At 46.2% G+C, this 20,399-nt stretch overlaps 1 protein-coding gene across 1 annotated transcript in view; it reads left to right on the forward strand.

The window, feature by feature from the left end:
• The window catches only part of MEI1 (meiotic double-stranded break formation protein 1), a 58,158-nt gene that overhangs the window by 30,144 nt on the left and 7,615 nt on the right, over window positions 1–20,399 (forward strand). Inside the window, exons 20-26 of the mRNA XM_036299057.1 lie at window positions 4,100–4,375; window positions 12,872–13,037; window positions 14,162–14,266; window positions 15,301–15,411; window positions 15,725–15,885; window positions 18,029–18,110; window positions 18,292–18,467. Coding sequence (XP_036154950.1) covers window positions 4,100–4,375; window positions 12,872–13,037; window positions 14,162–14,266; window positions 15,301–15,411; window positions 15,725–15,885; window positions 18,029–18,110; window positions 18,292–18,467 — 1,077 coding nt within the window. The remainder of the gene's footprint in view (window positions 1–4,099; window positions 4,376–12,871; window positions 13,038–14,161; window positions 14,267–15,300; window positions 15,412–15,724; window positions 15,886–18,028; window positions 18,111–18,291; window positions 18,468–20,399) is intronic.

Here is a 20,399-nt window from a genome sequence, read left to right on the forward strand (position 1 = left end):
GAAGGGAGAGGGGAGAGAGAGACATTAATAATGAGAGAGAATCATTAATGGGCTGCCTCCTGCACACCCCCCATTAAGGATTGAGCCCACAACCCAGGCATGTTCCCTTGACTGGAATTGAACCTGAGACTCTTCAGTCTGCAGACCAACACTCTATCCACTGATCCAGAGCAACTAGGGCATTTAAAAAATATATATGTATTTTTTAATTGATTTCAGAGAAGAAGGTAGAGAGAGAGAGAGAGATAGAAACATCAATGATGAAAGAGAAGCATCAATTAGCTGCCTCCTGCACGCCTCTACTGGGTATTGAACCCACAACCCAGGCGTGTGTCCTGATCCCTAATAGAACTGTGACCTCTTTGTTCATAGGTCAGTGCTCAACCACTGAGCAACACTGGCTGGGACAGGTTATTGTCAGTCAGGCTGATCTCAGATCACTTTTGATGGTGGTAATGTATATCAGGTTTTCTCTTATCTAGCTCTTTATAAACTCTTGGGGACAAGGACTATGTCTGAGTCATCACTGAGTCTCCTTTTTCATTGAAGATTGCTTCTACTCCTGTGAACTCTTCAGCCTCAACCTAGGATACTTTTCCTTCGCTTACTATTAATTTTGCCTCTTTTTTTTTTTTTTATTACTGTTGGGGCAAATGTGATGTAAGCAAACTTAATTTGAATGGAAGCAGGAAGGGATAGTCGAAGTGCAATTGATTTTCAAGTAAGATAGATCAAGGTATACAATGTCCCATTGTCTCTCAACCATTGGTGATCATTGCCTTGATTCATTAATTCATTAGGGATTGCAAAATAATAATACCCTAATTTTGTTATTTTCTCTTTATTAATTGGAATACTTTTATTTAAAAAAAACCTTCCCTTATCAACTATTTGTTACTATGGATGATAGATTATGTAGAAAGAATAGATTGAATATTTGATCCAAGGAGATTTTTTTTTTTAGTATTGTTATGAACTCATGAATTTAAAAATATTTGATGTGTTTCAATCCACTGTAGATATTAGCCTTTTGAGGCTCAAGTTGTTCTATCTTTGGCCAGTGGGAGCCTATTCATGCTAGTTCTAAGTCCTTTTGACACAACCCTAGTAGTCTTTAACAGAGTTTGGGCTTTCTAGTATGATGAGAGACTTCTGGGGGTGCATGTGAGGGCCCACAATAGTTGCTGTGTTAGTGTCTCTGGGAATGGGCATTTCAGAGTGTCAGGCCCTACTTATTCCTGGAAGCTCTTACTTTTCAGTAACTTCTCTCTAGTTTTATCAGCATTTCCTAAGCCCTTGACCACTACTCAAATAAATAAGCACATGATTTTTTTATTTGTTTCTCAACATTTTAGCAACTCAAACAATGTGACTTGACCACTTGACAGGGGCCAGGTGCCATGTGGGGTCCTCTCAGGGTTGAGGTGAAACAAACACGTTCTCTCCCTCAGGGAGCACTGGTTTGCCAGGAGAGACAATATTTCCTATAAGGCAGGCAGCAACTGCAGGGAGTGCTCTCCTGGAGCCTGAAGGACTGGCCAGGAGTTACCACAGCACTTAGGAGATTGTTGCATCAGGAGAGGCTTCCTGGAGGAGACTGAGGTGAAGGGAGAATTTTCAGGCTGAGAGTAGAGCAAGATTTAAGATACAGAATTGGGAAGTTGCCCAGTCTACACACTCAAGTAAGGGAGACTAGTTTAGTGTACTTTGCTACATGGGAGACAGTGGAGAGAAGCCGGACTTATATCTTTAATAACATGCTTGCAAATGAAATTGAGAAATCAATCCCATTTATAATAGCATCAGTAAATGATATATGTAGGAAAAATATTTCACAAAAAAGTGCAAGGACTTGTACACTGAAAATTACAAAACATCATTGACATATGATGACAGAAGGTTTGAGTGGGGTGGTGGGCACACATGCAATATACAGATCTCGTAACAAAGAAGCCCACACCTGAAACCTATATGTTCATATTGACCAATGTCAACCCAATAAATTTAATAAAAATCATTGAAATAAATTAAAGAAGACCTAAATAAATAGAAAGACATTCTTCTGTGTTCATGAATCAGAAGACTTAATAACCAATTATAAGATAAGCAACTTCTGTGGATATAATATACAACACAATGACTGTAGCTAACAATAATACTACTTTGTATATTTGAAAGTTGCTAAGAGATTAAATCTGAAAAGCTCTCATCACAATAAAAATAATTTTGTAAGTATGTGAGGTGGTGGATATTAACTAGACTTATTATATTAATCATTTCACAATGTATACATTTATCAAATCCTTATATTGAACATAATAAATTTATATAATGTTATATGTCAGTTATATCTCAATAAAACTGGAAAAGAAAAGGAGACTTAATAGTGTTCAGATGGCAGTACTCCCCAAATTGATTTATAGATTCAACACAATCCCAATCAAAATTTCAGTTGCCTTTTTTTCAGATGACTCACACTTTTATTTATTTATTTATTTATTTATTTAAAAAATACATATTTTTAAATTGATTTTAGAGAGGGAGAGAGAGAGAGATACATCAGTGATGAGAGAGAATTATTGATTGGCTGCCTCCTGCACAACCCACACTGGGGATCAAGCCCGCAACCTGGGCATGTGCCCTTGACCAGAACTGAATTTGGGACCCTTCAGTTTGTGGGACCCTCTATCCACTGAGCCAAACCAGCTAGGGCTGGAGAACTCACACTTAAAAAATCTTTTTGATTGATTTTTGAAAGAAAGGGAGGAAAGGAGAGAGAGAGAAACATCAGTTTTTGTTGTTCCACCTGTTCATGCATACCCTGCTCGCTTCCTGCATGTGCCCTGACGGGTGACTGAAACCGCAACCTTGGCAGCTTTGGCCGATTGGGAGGACACTCCATCCACCGGAGACACCTGGCCAGGACAGGACTCCCATTTTTTTATTTCAAAGCTACAGTAATCAAGACAGTGTGGTTTTGACATTAGAATAGACATCTAGGTCAATGGAATAGAATTGAGAGTCCAAAAATGAACCCATAAATAAAAGTACAAAAAAATTAGAAACAAAAATAAACTCATAGTCACGGTCAGTTGATTTTTTTTATAAGGATGCCAAGACAATTCAATAAGGAAAGAATAGTCTTTTAAACAAAATAGTGCTGAAACAACTGGATGTCCACATGTAAAGAATGAAGTTGGGCCTTAACCGGTTTGGTTCAGTGGATAGATTGTCAGACTGTGGACTCAAGGGTTCTGGGTTCAATTCCGGTCAAGAGCACATGCCTGGATTGCGGGCTTGATCCCCAGTAGGGAGCATGCAGGAGGCAGCCAATTAATGATTCTCTCTCATTACTGATGCTTCTATCTCCCTCTCCCTTCCTTTCTGAAATCAATAAAATACATTAAAAAAAAACCCAAAAGAATGAAGTTGTACCCATACTTCATACTATACACAAAAATTAACTAAAAAATGGATCAACGGGCTAAATGAAAGGGCCACAAATAGGAACTATAAAACTCTTAGAATATCATATTAAGGAATATGAACCTTGTTAGATATGCAATGGGAAGAGGATGTTGAGAGTTAAATGATTCAACACATCATTTGCTGCATCTGTGCTAGGCCCTACACCAGGTGTTCATAGATTAATCTGCCATAGTCCCTGCCCTCAAGCAGCTCAAGTCTAGTGTGAGAGGTAGATCCATATGCTGACAGTTACAACACACTGTGGTAAGTATATTTATAGAGCTGGGTTTCTCAGCCTTGGCACTGTTAACATTTTACATAGCATAATTCTTTCCTGTGGGAGGCTGCCCTGTGTTTTATAGGATATTTAGCGGTATCCCTGCTCTCTCCCACTAGATGTCAGTAGCACTCCCCCAATCAAGACCATCAAAAATGTCTAAATATTTCTGAATGTCCCTTAGGGAGCAAAATCACCCCGAGAACCACTGTCATAGGTAAGCACAGCGGAGTTTCTGCTCCCAGGAGGCGCGGGGGTGAGTCAGTGAAGGTGTCCTGGAGTACTGAGATGCCAATACAATTTCCCCAGACATGTAAGGTGTATTTAGCCTCTTTCTTTATTTCTTGCTTCCAGGCTGTGGTCAGTGCCATCAGAAAGTTTCTAGAGGGCATCACGGACTTGCACCTCATCTACGCCCACCACCCGCTCCTGCTCAGGTTCTTCCTGTTGTATCCAGAGCTGATGAGTAGGTTTGGGCATCGTGTCCTGGAACTTTGGTTCTCCTGGGAAGAGAGCAGCTATGAGGAGCTGGATGATGTCCCCGCTGCTGGGCAGCCCACCCTTCCTGCCAGCTTAGCAGCCTTGTTCCACATACTCAGAAGCAGCCCCAGCATCCTGCTTATTTTGCTAGTAGGTAACCACATGCTCATTTCTGCATTCAGAGATAGAGGGCGCCTCTCTCTCTCTCTCTCTCTCTCTCTCTCTCTCTCTCTCTCTCTCTCTCTCTCTCTCTCTCTCTCTTTCTCTCTCTCTCTCTCTCTCTCTGCTGGTTTACTGAGGTCATGGGGTACCAGCACCTGCTTCTGCCCACCTCTGGACTTAATGCTGTTCCCATGTGAATAGGAAGCCCTTTTGGCTGGCAGGTGCCTGGTTCCTATAAGTCTGTCCCCTGGCCTAAGTCTGATGGCAGTCTGCTCACTGAGAGATATGTACCCCTCTCCTCCCCAGGGGATATAACTATGAGATGCTGATCTCAGCCACCATTCCCTCTCACCTCCCTGTCCTCTCTAAAGCAGATTCTGTTAAGAAGGGCTTAATATCAGAGGAGTCCCCTGAGATGTAGCTGGAGATGTCTGATTGCAGGGGGACTGTGCCTTTTTTCTGCCATGACTAACATGATAATGGTCCACGTGCAACACACTCCCCTGGGCATACCCAGAATAGTCAGAAACCCCAGTGCTTTTTATGAAGTCAGACATCCCTATAATTTCTGTCAGGTACATCAGATAAGTGAGCTGCCTGTTGTCTGCAGTTTATAAAACACTGACTTTAACTTCATCTTTTTTTCTTTCATTCAAGAAAGCACATTGGAAACAAATTAATGAGAGTGATATTACAGAGTTAACTGTTGTAATTTACATGTTTAAAAAATTATTTGCACGCCCTCACCAGTATCGCTAAGTGGATAGAGCATTGGCCTGAGCACCAAAGGGTACCAGTGAGTACCTGGTTTGCAGGCTTGATTCCCCCGGCCCCAGTCAGAGCACATGCAGGAGGCAACCAATCAATGTGTCTCTCTCACATTTATGTTTCTCTCCCACCTCCCCTCCTTCTCCTTCTCCCCTCTCCCTCCCTTTCACTCTCTTTAAAAATCAGTGGAGACTGGCTGGTATAGCTCAGTAGTTGAGCATCAACCCAGGAACCAAGAGGCCACTGGTTTGATTCCTGGTCAGGGCACATGCCCAGGTTCCAGGCTCGATCCCCTATTAGGGGCGTGCAGGAGACAGCCAATTGAAGATGTTTCTCTCATCCGTGTTTTTATCTCTCTATCCCTCTCTCTCTCTCAAAAAAAAAATCAATAAACACATATTTAAAAAACCAATGGAAAGAATATCTTCGGGTGAGGATTAACAAAAATAAATTAAATAAAATAAAAATTATTTGTACATTTGACACTTTGTATTTAGTGAGCAATTACTAGTGACAGGTCCTAAACTGATGGCAGCACACCAGCATGGAAAACACTTGGTTTAGAGCTACTGCCTTCATTGCTAGTTCACCTGCTCGGCCCCTCCTTAGTGCAGGAAGAATGGCACAGCCTATCAGAGACAATGAGATGACTTTGATGTTCTTATCATCAACAGACACCATTCCCTGACTTTATTGGAGTGATGTGGTGAAAATAACACGTGCATGTTATATATCACACATCCTTAGGTACCAATCTCTGTCAGCATTTACACCTGCACACACTTCCACTCGGACTTTCATCTTGTGAAGTCACACATGGGTTGGCTTGATAAGGACCACATTCATGCTTTGGCTTTCTTGGAGAAAGAAAACCGGAGAAGGAATGGGTTAAAAATAAAGCATTAGTGCATAGGGGAGGAAGGCAAGATGGGACAAGAGGGAGGGTAGCAATGAACAGAGCTAAGATACTGGATTTTCTTTGTCAGGTGAAGCGTTCTTCACACGCAGTAGGTACTTTATTTGCTGATGCATTGAATTAGGGGTTTGGACAGATCCAAGTCTCTCAAAAAAAGGTGATGGGTGGAGAATTTGGATCTTCTGAGAGACATACTAATGATGGTATCTTTTTCTTCTTTTCTTTTTTTTTTTTTTTTTTTTTTATTTTATTTTATTTTTTTTTATTATTTTTTTTTAAATTAAATCTTTATTGTTCAGATTATTACATTTGTTCCTCTTTTTTTCCCCCCCATAACTCCCCTCCTCCCAGTTCCCGCCCCACCCTCTGCCCTCACTCCCCACCCACTGTCCTCATCCATAGGTGCATGATTTTTGTCCAGTCTCTTCCCGCATCTCCCACACCCCTTTCCCCCCCAGGAATAGTCAGTCCATTCCCTTTCTATGTCCCTGATTCTATTTGTAATCAACAGTTCATTCTGTTCATCAGATTATTTATTCACTTGATTCTTAGATTCACTTGTTGATAGATGCATATTTGTTGTTCATAATTTGTATCTTTACCTTTTTCTTCCTCTTCCTCTTCTTAAAGGATACCTTTCAGCATTTCATATAATCCTGGTTTGGTGGTGATGAACTCCTTTAGCTTTTCCTTATCTGTGAAGCTCTTTATCTGACCTTCAATTCTGAATGATAGCTTTGCTGGATAAAGTAATCTTGGTTGTAGGTTCTTGGTATTCATCACTTTGAATATTTCTTGCCACTCCCTTCTGGCCTGCAAAGTTTCTGTTGAGAAATCAGCTGACAGTCGTATGGGTATTCCCTTGTAGGTAACTGAGTTTCTTTCTCTTGCTGTTTTTAAGATTCTCTCTTTATCTTTTGCTCTTGGCATTTTAATTATGATGTGTCTTGGTGTGGTCCTCTTTGGATTCCTTTTGTTTGGGGTTCTCCGCGCTTCTTGGACCTGTAAGTCCATTTCTTTCACCAGGTGGGGGAAGTTTTCTGTCATTATTTCTTCAAATAGGTTTTCAATATCTTGCTCTCTCTCATCTTCTGGCACCCCTATAATTCTGATGTTGGTACGCTTGAAGCTGTCCCAGAGGCTCCTTACACTATCCTCGCATTTTTGGATTCTTTTTTCATTTTGCTTTTCCGGTTGGGTGTTTTTTGCTTCCTCGCATTTCAAATCATTGACTTGATTCTTGCGCTCCTCTGGTCTGCTGTCGGGAGTCTGTATAATATTCGTTATTTCAGTCCGTGTATGCTTAATTTCTAGTTGGTTCCCCAATATAAGATCGAGGGTCTTATTAGTTTTCTCATAGATCTCATTAAGTTTATCGGCGGCTTCTAAACAGTTCTTGAGAGACCTTAAAAGTGTGGTTCTGAACTCTATATCTTCCATTGACAATTTTGTCCTGTTTCTTTGTCTCCGCATTTTGTTATGCTTCCTTGGTGCACCCCCTAGTGGTCTTTGTTCGCAGGCTTATAGTTAAATCTTGATTGTTGTAGTTAATTCCAGGGAGGGTTTGACCTCCAGGCCAAGTGGCTATGAGAATCAGCTGTGTCAGCAGTGAGAGAACTTCTGTCCTCTAGGGAGGTGCTAATCTGGCGTTTGCCTGAGGCTATCCAACAAATGCCTGTGTGCAGGGCTTGGGCGGGGCGGGTCGCACAGGATCAACAGGGTGGGCCGGAGAGAGCAGTTATGGCGGCTCTCAGTCCTGTCCCCAGGGGCTCTGCCTCTCTGAGTCCCAGCACCCGCTGCAAAACTCAGAGAGAAAGCTGCACTCACTCTGACCGAAGCCAGACAGTCCCGCTTCTCCCGTTTGAGTCTGGGTCCCTAAAGACTCGCCCGGATCTGGAGCTCAGAGTCTGGGACTCCCTCCCGATTGAAAACGCCAACCGCACCCTCCGCCGCCAGCCCGCTCCGCGCACTCCGCACCTCAGAATTTGACTTCAGCACTGTGCCTCCTCTGAGTGTCCGTATGCGTTTCTCTTTCCTCCTAGTTGTAGGACTTCCACTCAGCCAGCGTTCCTGTGGTTCTGGGTGATGTCCCTTCCGTTTTTTGGTTTCACTTTTGAAGTAGTTGTTCAGAGCAGCAAACTCCGGCGTTAACCTATGCCGCCATCTTGGTTCTCTCCTCTTCTTTTCTTTTAAAAGGATAAGAAATAGGTTGAGAGAGATTTGCTCAAGGTCATAGGAATTGAGATTAAAACCCAGATTTGGACTCTGTGTCTGATGTTCTTTTCAGTGAACTGAGCTAACTCAGAACAAGAGAGAAATCAACCTTGATTCAGTGTTCCATCTAATGGAAGAGCTGTTCGTTTGAGCACTGTGGATTGTTAACGTAAAATAAAAGGCCAGGGTGAAAGGCAATGAGAATGTATTAAGATCCAATCAGGAAGCACTGATTCAGGCAGAAACCCAAATAGTGTTCCAATGAGGAAGTGAAGGCCAATTAGTGAGAAAGGAAAGGGGAACAATTACCTGAATAGAAGGAAGGAATTTTTATGGGTGTTAATAAGCTAAGAAAGGATTTTCTAAAGGTGCAAATAAGCTAACATGGATGATGCTGATTCCAAAGAATGCCTTTAATTTTCAGTTTTAGTCTTAAGGTCTGCTTTCCTGTTTTCTTTGCAAACTTGTTTGGAATACAGTGTTGCTTTAGGCTCAGTGCAAAGGCTGCTTTGTCCTGTTTTAACGTTCCAAAGGTTTGAGAAGTAAGATGTGCAAGGCAGTTCTGGGATTGCAGCTCCCACTCCATTTGTTGTTGTTAATCCTCACCCGAGGATATATTTCCATTGTTTTTTAGAGAGAGTGGAAGGGAGGGGGAGAGACAGAGAGAGAGAGAGAGAAAAACACCGATGTGAGAAAGACATGTTGATTGGTTGCCTCCTGACCAGGCCAGGGGACTGAGCCTGCAACTGAGGTACATGCCCTTGCCTGGAATCGAACCCCGGACCCTTTAGTCCTTGGGCCAATGCTCTTCCCACTCCATTTTAAGTGGCTTTGTTTACATTAACCACTGATGAGGGAATCTGAGGCATCAAACCACTAACAACTGTACTGAGTGGCAGTAAAGGTCAGGCCGAGCGCTTGGGTGGTAAGAAGGGCACAAAGGTGACATAAATGCTGATCCTCAAAGAACTTGACCAGTGAAAGGGGTGCCAGGCCAATACAGCAACATGAAAGTGTTTATTGTAATTCAGGGACAGGGAGTAGTTTGGGGTGGTTCTTGAGCTTGTGGGATATGTTGCAGGAGACGAGGTTGGAGAAAGACAGAAAGGAGCAGGTTTTTAGAGGCCTTGACTTCAGTCATTCACTTTTTCCTTTATCATACATCTGTTTGGTATTTACTAGGCATTCGGATACAAAGATAATTCAGTTAAGGTCAGTCCTTGCCCTCGAGGAAATCACAAATGCTTGTTTCACAAATGCTCTGTCACCTTGTAGAGGCTTATAAAGATGGAGGCTTCTCTGAGCTTCAGTTTTCTCAACATGTAAAATGGAGATAACGGGAGGATAAAAGAAAGAACACGTAGGAACACTCTTGGTATGCTGCACACAGCACCCTGGGCTGTGGGAGTGGCTGGAGAGTCTGAGCCCCTCTAGGCTTACCAAGTCCTGGTTGCTCTGGATGTCTTCCACCCGGATCCAGACTGGACCACAGAGAATGTGGATCTCAGAGGAGCTTATTGAATTGCCCAAGGTCCTATTGCTAATGAGGGTCATGACCAGGATTGGAGCCTAAAGTTAGTTTTGCATTAACTCAGATCCTAAAAACACCAGTGGTAACAACAACAACAAAACAGCAAGGAACAACTTTGTTGTCTGTTATATATATAATTCCTACCATTTTTCCCCCAACTTGTAGCCACAGGAGGGGAAAAGAGTCTAAAAATATGTGTTGGTACCATTTTCTGTTTTCGATATGGGTAATTAACAACTGAAAACAACGCTGTTAATTGCCACTCTTATCAATGGGTGGTCTTTCGTGTAGGTGGTTTAGATGTGAAAAAACGATGATGTCACAGACGCTCTGTTTGTTCCCTGCTTGGCCTTGGCACCCTGGTTGGTCCAGTCCCAGAGAGCTCTTGACAGCTGTGAGCAGGAGAGATTACAGAGTGGGCTGTGTTCTGCCCAGAGCCTTCCCACTGGCCCATGTGCGGGCGCACACATTCCCCTGGCATTCACATGGCCACCAAAGGCTGAGTAGCCCCCTACTTTTGGGCCCTTAAGATGTACTAACTCAGGCTTCTGAGGGACCAGATCTGGCATTCAGGCAGGCACTTGTTGTTGGTAGAGGAGGACCTGGAAACTGGTTTGGCCTTGGGCCCTGGGACCTTGGGAAAATCACACCCCCTCTGGGCTTCAGCCTCATATTCTGTGAAGTAAAAGGATTGATGGAAATGAACTGAGATTCCCTAGCCTTCCCATTCTGTGATCCTCTCCTTCCAGAGATGTTTCTCAACCCTACAAGGTGACATTAACTCCTAGTTACCAGGCCACTGCTTTAACTCCTTCATTAACTCCTAGTTACCAGGCCACTGCTTTAACTCCTTCATTAACTCCTAGTTACCATGCCACTGCTTTAACTCCTTCATTAACTCCTAGTTACCAGGCCATTGCTTTAACTCCTTCATTAACTCCTAGTTACCAGGCCACTGCTTTAACTCCTTCATTAACTCCTAGTTACCATGCCACTGCTTTAACTCCTTCATTAACTCCTAGTTACCATGCCATTGCTTTAACTCCTTCATTAACTCCTAGTTACCATGCCACTGCTTTAACTCCTTCATTAACTCCTAGTTGCCATGCCACTGCTTTAACTCCTTCATTAACTCCTAGTTACCAGGCCACTGCTTTAACTCCTTCATTAACTTCTAGTTGCCATGCCACTGCTTTAACTCCTTCATTAACTCCTAGTTATCAGGCCACTGCTTTAACTCCTTCATTAACTTCTAGTTGCCAGGCCACTGCTTTTTTGCTAGGCAGATTACTTAGTTTGCCCCAGTTTCCTCATTTGAAAAGTTGGGGTGACACCTACCTGGAAGAGTTACTATGAGAACAGATAAACATTCAGCTACTATTTAAATACAGCATAGTACCTGACAGTTTTAGGCCTTAATTGAGTGGCTGCTATTGAGATTAGAGTTTTTTCTCTGGCAGCTGTGGAGGTTTGTGAAGAGCCAAGGCCAGACACTGTGCCATCCAGTGATCAGCACATCTGGAGCTGTCTGGTCTGGAGCCCTGTAGTCATGTTTCTGCACGTCAAGAGCTGATCTTCCTGGAAAGAGTGTCTGTGTGTGACCTTGGGCTCATAGCACTTAGCCCTAACTGTCCAAAGGAATTGGCTTATTGGAGCTGGTAGGTGCCAGGAGTTATCAGTGGGAGAGCCTGTGGCGCAGCTTCTGACTGGCTGTGCCTTTAACATATACTCATTAAAATGACTGTGAAAGCGAATAAACTCAGTGTCCTTGCTCACCTTCTGAACCCAGGGCTTTTACAGCTTGGAGCACAGATAGCCAGACTGCCATGGTAGAGGAAAGGCCTGGCCTGGTCCTCAGTCTGCCCTAACCCCTCAAGTGGCACCTCCATCCCCCTGTCCTCTTTTCCCTTAAGGCACACTCAGGTCTGCTGTCCTGAAATAACCTTTTCTTGACCCTGATGCTTCCATTTGCATGAGAGAGGCATCCTAGAAAGTAGAAAGAGCTTTGGGCTTAGAATTAGGCGAAGATGCTTTCAAATCTTAGCTGTGCCACATACTGGTTTATGTGACCTTTGACATATCATTGTCCATGTAGGAAATGTCCAAACCTGTGGAGAATTTTTATGAGTTTATTTGAGCCAAACTGATGACAATTACTGGGAAGCAAAATCTCAATGCACTGAGAAAGTGCTCCAGGGAATGGTGATGCACTGATCAGATGTGCTGATCACTGGATGGCACAGTGTCTGGCCGTGGCTCTTCACAAACCTCCACAGCTGCCAGAGAAACAACTCTAATTTTAACAGCAACCACTCAGTTAGGGCCTAATAAGTCCTGCAGCTTATCTTATACATTGGACTCAAAGAAGACATAAGGAAGGTTACATGAAAGCCATTGGTGGATTAGAGGGATGGGAGGAAACAAATGGGGGTGGGGGCGCAGGGGGAATCTCTGGGATTGGATAAAAAGTGAAACGGAGAGAGAAATAGTTCTTTTCCATTGCTGGGTATGAGATAGTGAACAGTTATAGCACATACTGGTAATGATGGCATGTGTGCCCTGAGGGATGTGGAAAAGGAGATTACTCTGACATTTCAAAGGCATGCTGTTTTAGTTGTTAAGAGACAATAGAGAGGCTCACTTTTAAGGTAAAGATTGACCTTTGTCAAGGAAGCTACAGGCCTAGGATGTGACTACCCACCAGGACTCGCATTTAGTTAGGAATTTTTAAGTCCAGACCATTCTGTGTGGTTACCTTGAATCTGAGTTTGTAGGGCCTGCCATGCTGGCCTTCCCTGAGCGTGTCAGATTTCCTATGTGGCCCCTTTTTCATCTACATCATGTGAACTCTCTAAGCCTCTGTGTCCTCCTGCTTAGAAGGGACCTACAGGATGTCAGGCTGGTACATAATGGGTGCTGACTCAGTGAGCACTTCTTTCCCCAGGTTCTGTGGTACCATCATCCTGAGCCCTTTCCCAACCCCTCTCTTCTCGACTGTCTAACGGTCTCTAACCAGGATGCCGTTTGAGCTCTGACTGTTTTCTTTCCTGCTCAGGATCTCATCTCTTCCAGCCCCGTGGATATAGCCCGCAAGGTCCTGATTGTCCTGAGGACCTTTTTGAGAAGGAATGAGGATGTCCAAGTGGGTGGTCTCATCCGAGGTCACTTCCTGCTGATCCTACAGCATCTGCTGGTGGAGTATGGGGACTCGCCATTAGAAGGTCAGTCTGCAGAGCTGGGGGCACGTTTTGACCTGAAAGGTCAGTAAGACATGGGCCTCTCTGCCCTGAAGAGGTCTGCTCCAGGAGAGAAGCAAAGTTTTCTCTGCAAAAGATAAGTCAGTCGAGTGTGGCATCAAACTAAACTTTACCTCCTCCCTCTCACTGGTGGGTGGGTGCTCCACGCATTTGGTTTGGTGTGTGTGTGTGTGTGAGTGTTTTTATGTTTAATGACTGTGTGTTTAGCATGGGTGGGTGTGTTTAAGTATGGGTGCATGTCCCCACCCTGCACGGCATGTGCTGAGAGCTGTTTGTCACAAGAATGGCAGCCTCCAGTTGGTGAAAAGAAAGCTGGAGATGTGGGGGAGGCCAGGGAGGCAGCAGCAGCCAGCAGGAGCTGGGAGGGGGAGGGTCAGTGGTGTATTAGAAGCTTCCAGGGAAATCCAGGATAGTTTCCAAATCTGGAATGGGACTCCCTGAAGCCAAGGAAGCTTGACGTTTGGTACAGTATGAAGACACTGCAAAGGTTGAGATTGGTTTGTCTGTCCCTATTTTTAGGAAGTTGAATTTTTAAATTAAATTTCCAAGCGATTTAGTGCTTGGAAATTGGAGGAGAGCTGTGGCACTTGCACTTGGTCCAGTCCTGATTTGGGGTGGGAGGGGGGTAGAAATAGATTTAAGGGTGCCTGGAGGAGCTGAGTCCTTCCTTTGCAAGCAAGGATGAGCCCCATCTAACTGACAACAGTGTTTAAGAGCCATGCGATTCTGTGGAAACAGGTAGTGGAAAAACTGTGGGCATTGGGTTCAAGTCCTGGCCCTGCCATTTATTAGCTGTGGAACCTTGAAGAAGTCACTCAGCCTCTCTAGGCCTCAATTTTCTTTACTGCAAAATAGGAATAAAAATCCCTGTTTCACATGGTTTTAAGGGGATTAAGTGAAATAGTGAATTTCTGGCACCGAACACATATTAGCCCTCAGTATGTCAGTTGCCCCTGTGCCCAAGGAAGAAGGAAGAAGGCAGGAAGTAGGAATAAATCCCAACAAACCTTTTACAGCCCATGGGTACCTGTCTGACCTTGAGGAGATCTGAGCGTCAGACCCCTGACCAGCCCTCTTGTTCCTCACAGCCTTGGGGAACCTGCCGTTGCTGCTGAGCCTCCTCTCGGTCCTGCCGCTAAGGAACGAGTCGGAACAGGAACTGGACAGCATGGCCATGAAGCTCCTTCACCAAGGTGCCAGCTTGAAGGCCCGGGCTGGGTGTGCCAGGGTGCTCCTTTCTTCCCTCCTTTCATCCCTGTGGGCTTCTTGTTAGCTGGGACCTTTCAGATCTCTCTCTGTTTATTCCCTATGAGTGAAATAACACTCCCCAAAATAGATGTTTATATGAAATGATGTGATAAGCACAAGCAGTGGAGTTGGGAAGGCCTAGGTTTGTGCTTAGGTTAATCACTAGCTATACGACCTTGGACAATCACCTCGCCTCTATGAGCCTTATGTTCCTCGCAGGTAAAATAATAGTATGACCTGACTTAGGGTTAAGATAAAGAGTAACTGTAGGTCTATAATTCCGCACAGTGCTTGGCACACAGCAGGTTTTATATTGGGGTCATGGGGGCAAGGAGTGGCGATTCCCCAGAGGGAAGGTACGTGTCCTATAGAAGTCTATTTTACAGTACAGTGACTGCTCTGATGAGGGCTGAGGGAGCACTGTAAGGCACTTGAGAGGCTAAGGAAGGCTTCATGGGGGAGGTGAACTTTGAGCTGAATCTTGATTGCTGAATAGAATTAAGGAGTTAGTCCGATGGGGGTGATGTGAGAGAGAGAATATGGCAAGTTCAGGGCATTGCACCTGGATGGTTACAGAGTTCCCCTGGGAAGGTGGTTAGTGCCCCGTTGCTGGGAGAATGCAGAGGCTGGGTATTCTTCCTGTTAAGGGTAGCAGGTTGGCCTGGATGACCTCTGCACACCCTCCCACCTCGAGTCTGTGCTGGCATGAGCTGTTAGAGGATGCCCCTGGGCCACCTAAACTAGTGCAGTCTGCTGGAATGCAGCTGTGGGCTGCTTTCCAGGTGTTTGTTCAGATGGAGGGTGTGAAGATGTCTTCGGGCTTCTCACTGTGTTGCCCCTCATTGGCTGTAACACTGAGGAGACTTGGTTTGTGTGTGGTCCCCGAGACTGAAATCGTCATCTGAGGGCAGTGTGAGTGCTGATGTGCGGTAAAGCCAGAGCGCTGCGCCATGGGTGTGGGGACTCTCATCTTTTGCAGTGAGCAAGCTGTGTGGGAAATGCAGCCCCATGGACATGGACATCCTGCAGCCTTCCTTCAACTTCCTGTATTGGAGCCTTCATCAGACCACCCTGGGCAGTCAGAAAAGAGGTGCTGGGGCCCAGGCTGTGATAGTGAAGAGGAGGGGTGCTGGGCAGTGTCTGTGGCCCTTGCTGCCTTCGGTTTTTCCATCTTAAAAAAATAAATGGGGATGTGGCTGGACCAGATGGTCATAAGGTCCTTTCTGCTTCTGATAACCTGTGGTTCTGGAATGAAGCTGGGACCCTTAGGAGCTCCAGCTGATCCCTGCGTCCATTCACTGTGTGCGTGAGCCCTCTTCGGGTGCTAACTCAGCTTCGGTGGCACTGAGCTGGGGCTCCTGTGTGACTAACTCATGTGGCCCTGCCTTGTGGACCCTCTGCAGCCGCCGCAGTGCTCCTGAGCAGCACAGCTTTGATCAAGCTCCTGGAGAAGACGCTGGCGCTCACCTGGGCCGGGGAGGGCTCGCCCAGGACCACGCTGCTCTGCTCTGCCTGGCTGCTCACTGCCTCCTTTTCTGCCCAGCAGCACGATGGCAGTCTCCAGGTTAGTCTCTAACCCCGGTGGCTTTGGTGGCCTGCAGTCACCTGCTGGGTGGCATAAAGATTCTGAGGTCTGGTCCCAGATCTATGGCTTATTAGCTGTGTAACCTCGGCAAGATATTTAACTTTCTGAGCTTCGGTTTTCTTGCCTACAAAATGGCGGGGGGTAGGGGGTGGAGTGCAGAAATACATCCAGAGTTGTTGTCAGGAAGTTTATATTAATCCATTTAGCACACCTGGATCACCTACATGCCAGGCTGTATTCTAGACACAGAGGAATAATTAATGAATACAGCACACCCCTCCCCCCACCTGGGGGAATATGTATTTGTAGGTAAAGATAGTGGGGAAAGTCATTCCGGGTAAAGAGAACAATATGGGCAAAGGCATGAAGCCGCACAAATGTAGGACAGGGTGTGCATATCTGGAGAGGGGGCGCGTATTCTGTAGCTGGAATGTATGGAGTGGACTCTCAGGCTGGATAGGAAGGCAGAAGCCTACCTGTGACCTTGAAGTGCTGGGTGGCAAGCTGTCATTGTGATTGTCCGAGAAGGTGATGCAGGGAACCAGGGAGCTGCGGACATGCCCACAAAGCCCCTCCTTTCCTCTCAGCCCCTCCGCCGGTAGGACTTGTCATCCAGGGCCTTGCAGAGCTCCTCTGTGGGCTGCTGTACATTCGGGTGTCTCCTCCGTAAGGCTGGCTGCTCCCTGTGGACAGAAACCATCTCCTAGTCTTCGAGGTGTCCTCACACTGTGCCCAGCCCTGTGCCAATCTAGTGTCAAGCACACTATAGTGTAGGAGTGAAATCACTTTTAACATTTGGCCTCTAGGGCGGCAGCAGTCTGTGGCGGATCTAGGCTACAGCAGATCTGCAGTGCGCAGGAACCTTCCCTGCTCTGCTGTGTGAAGTTGTTGGACCTCCCCATATGCCTGCGGTCACCTGCTGGCTGGAAGCCTGGCCTTGGCTCTGCCCTGGCCCTCAACTCACACCTAGCAGTTACCTAATACCTAAGGCCTCCCCACTGCTAGCGCCTAGGCCTGATTGTTCGTCCTCACCGCGAACAGGGCCTGTTCACCATCTCCGTGCCCTCAGCCTCTCCCCTCCGCCACATCTGCCCGCACAGCCACAGTCTGCCCACACGTCCCTGCTGCCTACACTCCTGTGGCTTTTGGTTCTGCACGTGGCTGCTGAGACCCTGCTTACTTCGCTCCTCTGCAGCCTTACTTTCTGCTTTCTGCCTCCTGCCCTGGTCTCTGTTCTCAGTCAACTGCGCTCTTTCACATCTCCAGACCTTTGTTTGTTTTTGATTGGTTTTCAATAGCCTTAATTATTAAGACAGTTTTAGATTTGCAGAAAAATTGAGCAGACAGCACAAAGAGTGCCCATATAACCCTCACAAACTTTCCTCTATTAACATCTGACACTAGTTTGGAATTTCCATCCTTTATACACACCTTCTGCCTAGAACCTGCCGATTCCACCAGCCAACAAGCATTTTTGAGGAACTGCTTTGTGTCAGAGCGGGATAGGTCCGAGCAGAGTAGTTCCTGCCTTCAGGCAGCTCCTGTTCTGAATGAGGAATGCAGAGCAGGCTCAGGGCTTTGAACCTGCCACCCCTCCTAACCCGTTGGCTCATTGCTTTGACGTTAAGGAGACATGCACCAGTGCTGCCCCTAGTCTTTTCTTCTCAATAGCTCTGGAAAAAATGAAAGTAGGTGGCATTGTCCCCATTTCATTGATGAAGGAAGTAAGGCAGGCAAGAAAGTGCAGTGACTTGCCCACATCCACACAGCTGGCCAGTGACAGAGCCAGGATTTTGATTCCGGGCTATCTGACTCCAGATCTAAGTTAGTTGGATGGTGGACTAAGAGGAGACTGAACCACCGATGAGGCCAGGGAAGTCCCCTAGTGGAGGAGATCCTTGAGGATGGGGGAGATTTGGGAGAAACGGGATTCTCCAGGGAAGGTTTGATTTCCCTCCTCGCGTTCCTGAATCCAGGGCTGGCGAGGCCCACAAGATTCTGTGTGGCCTCCTCTGTCCTTGATGCAGCTGGTATGTGCGTGGGTAGAACTGATACTGGGGTAGGTTATTTTCTGTCCAAGCTCCCAGAATATGGGAGTTACCCTTTACCCCTGCCCTGCCAGGTTCACCAGACACTGTCCGTGGAACTGGACCAAGTACTGAAGGCCCTCAGCTTTCCAAAGAAAAAGGCCACGCTGCTCTCAGGTGTGGGCCCAGGGGCGGTAGCAGTAAAAGAAAAGCTCTTCCCCTGGATTCTGAGATGGACCACCCTTCCCAGTCCAGCCTGTGGTCACCCATTATTATCTCCATAGTTTCCTCTTCTGACAGAGCAGGTGGAGGTGGGGAAGAAGGCAGGGACTGGCTGTAAGGGGTTTCTTGCTTTCAGCTGCTCTCTTGCGCTTCCTGCGGACAGCCCTACAGCAAAGCTTTTCCTCTGCCCTGGTGACTCTGGTGCCCTCAGGAGCCCAGCCACTGCAAGCCCCTGAGGACACTGTCCTAGCTCCACTGGGAACATCACAAGTGCTGTCCCTGGTCATTGGACTGCAGAACCTCTTGGTGCAGGTAAGGCCCTTGCTGACCGAGCCCTGGTACTGGAGCCTGTTCACCCAGGACAAGAGCAGGAAGGAGTGGCTGTCTCTCAAAGCCTGGATTGATATGGAACTTTTAAGGTTATGGTGACCTGGTCACTGTAGGGTTTAGTTATGAAACTGTTTTAGTTTAGAAATGAAACTCAGATTGGTTCATAACTGAGAAGTTCAGGGGTCAGTACTGGCTTCAGGCACAACTGGGTCCCAGAGGCTCAGACAATGTCACTAGAACTGCCTCAGTCGCTTGGCTTTATTGTCATGGGATGGCAGGATGACCCACAGCTGCTCCTGGCTTATATCCTTCCAGCAAAAAGGAGGTTTCTCTCTTTCCCTAGAGCTGAGTCTCATTAGCCTGGCTTGGGTGAAGTGCCAATCACTGTGGCTGAGGCGTGGGATGCTCTCATAGGCCTGGCTTGGGTCAGTGCCCTCTCCTGGAGGTTATGGTCAGCTCTCCATAACCCACGTGGACTGAACATGAGAGAGGCATGGTTTGCAAAATAAAACTGTTCCAAGAAGAAGGAAGAATAGAGCCTGGACAAGCAAAAACAGTAGGTGTCCACCCAAAAGGGGTTTGTGTTTTACAGCCTAGAGGGCTCTTGGAGATCATTGTTTATCCAGCCATCGTGTACTGTGAAGGGTGGTGGGGGCATGGAGATAAGTCAGGAGCCTGCCTTTGAGCATTTAACAGTTGGAGGGAGGATGGTGCCTTGTAGACGGGTGATAACACAGTGCGGTCAGTGCTGGACTACAGCACTGCACTGTGGGGCCCAGGATGTAACTAATAGGCTGGTGCAGGGTGAGTGTGGGGCTGGCTATCAGAGAAGGCTTCCCAGGGAAGGTGCTTGAACTGGGCTACAAAGACCAAATTACTTGTCCTAGGTTCTCAATGGCAGGGGGCGTCAGAGATCCGGACAGCAGTACCATTTCAGTCTCTGATATGATTCATTCCCCATCCCTGGCCCTGTGTCATATTTCCTGCCCTTGATTCTTCCCTTTCAAAGAGCTTCAGATATGAGCTGGTCGCACTGTAGGGTGACCAAGGCCCCAGACATTTATGCTGTTTTAATTAGACTTGGACTCTCCTTTCTTGCCCTTCGATATTTGCCCAAGTCAGACAGTCACAGGTCCACATGGTCTGATCTGATGGCGAGGTACTCATAGGGCAAGAAGAGTGAGGTGGGGCAGCCAGCAAATGAGTGAGAAGAGTTGCAGAGACTTCCTAGGAGAGAAGAGGGGCCTTGATTAGAGTAGGTTCCACTTGGTGCCCAGATAATGACTGCACTAGTATGATATGGCTGTTGATTGTGCAAGATTATGTTTAAGGATTGATCCCCACTTGGCCTCTCTGAAATCAACAATCCTATATAATAAAAGCCTAATATGCAAATTGTTCAACCGGGAGTTTGACTGGGAGTTTGACCCCTCACTATGACGTGTGCTGACCACCACTGCCCGGGTGCTCAGACACACGTGTAAGTATGCATTAAACAGGCATTGACAAGTGTCCGGTTTGAAGAGGTACAGAGGCTTAGCCTGCTCAGAGCAGCCACGTGTCTTCATCTGGCCCTGCACCTGGAGGTTCAGAATGAGGCTCTCTGGACTGGTTGGTTTTGCTTTCTATACTTTACTAACCAGGGTCAGATGGTCTCGGTCAGAAGCTCTTTCAGGCTTACTCCTCTGATTCCGGTGCAGATGCGACATCCCCGGGGAGTCTTGGGGGAGGGTAAGGGTGGGCCTGAGAAATACCCTTTGTGGTCAGACTTGGCTTTCTGATTGAGGTGGGAGTGGAATGTGTTATCAGATTGGAAATCAGGGAACTAATTAGTTTTACAAGACTTGGGGCTTTGAGTGCAAGGGTCAGTCCTACAAGGAGATGTTGATGTCAAGTTAAGGGTCTAGGAGAGTA

Source organism: Myotis myotis, unplaced genomic scaffold (genome assembly GCF_014108235.1).
Source record: "Myotis myotis isolate mMyoMyo1 unplaced genomic scaffold, mMyoMyo1.p scaffold_m19_p_3, whole genome shotgun sequence".
In the NCBI taxonomy this organism is placed as follows: Eukaryota; Metazoa; Chordata; class Mammalia; order Chiroptera; family Vespertilionidae; genus Myotis; species Myotis myotis.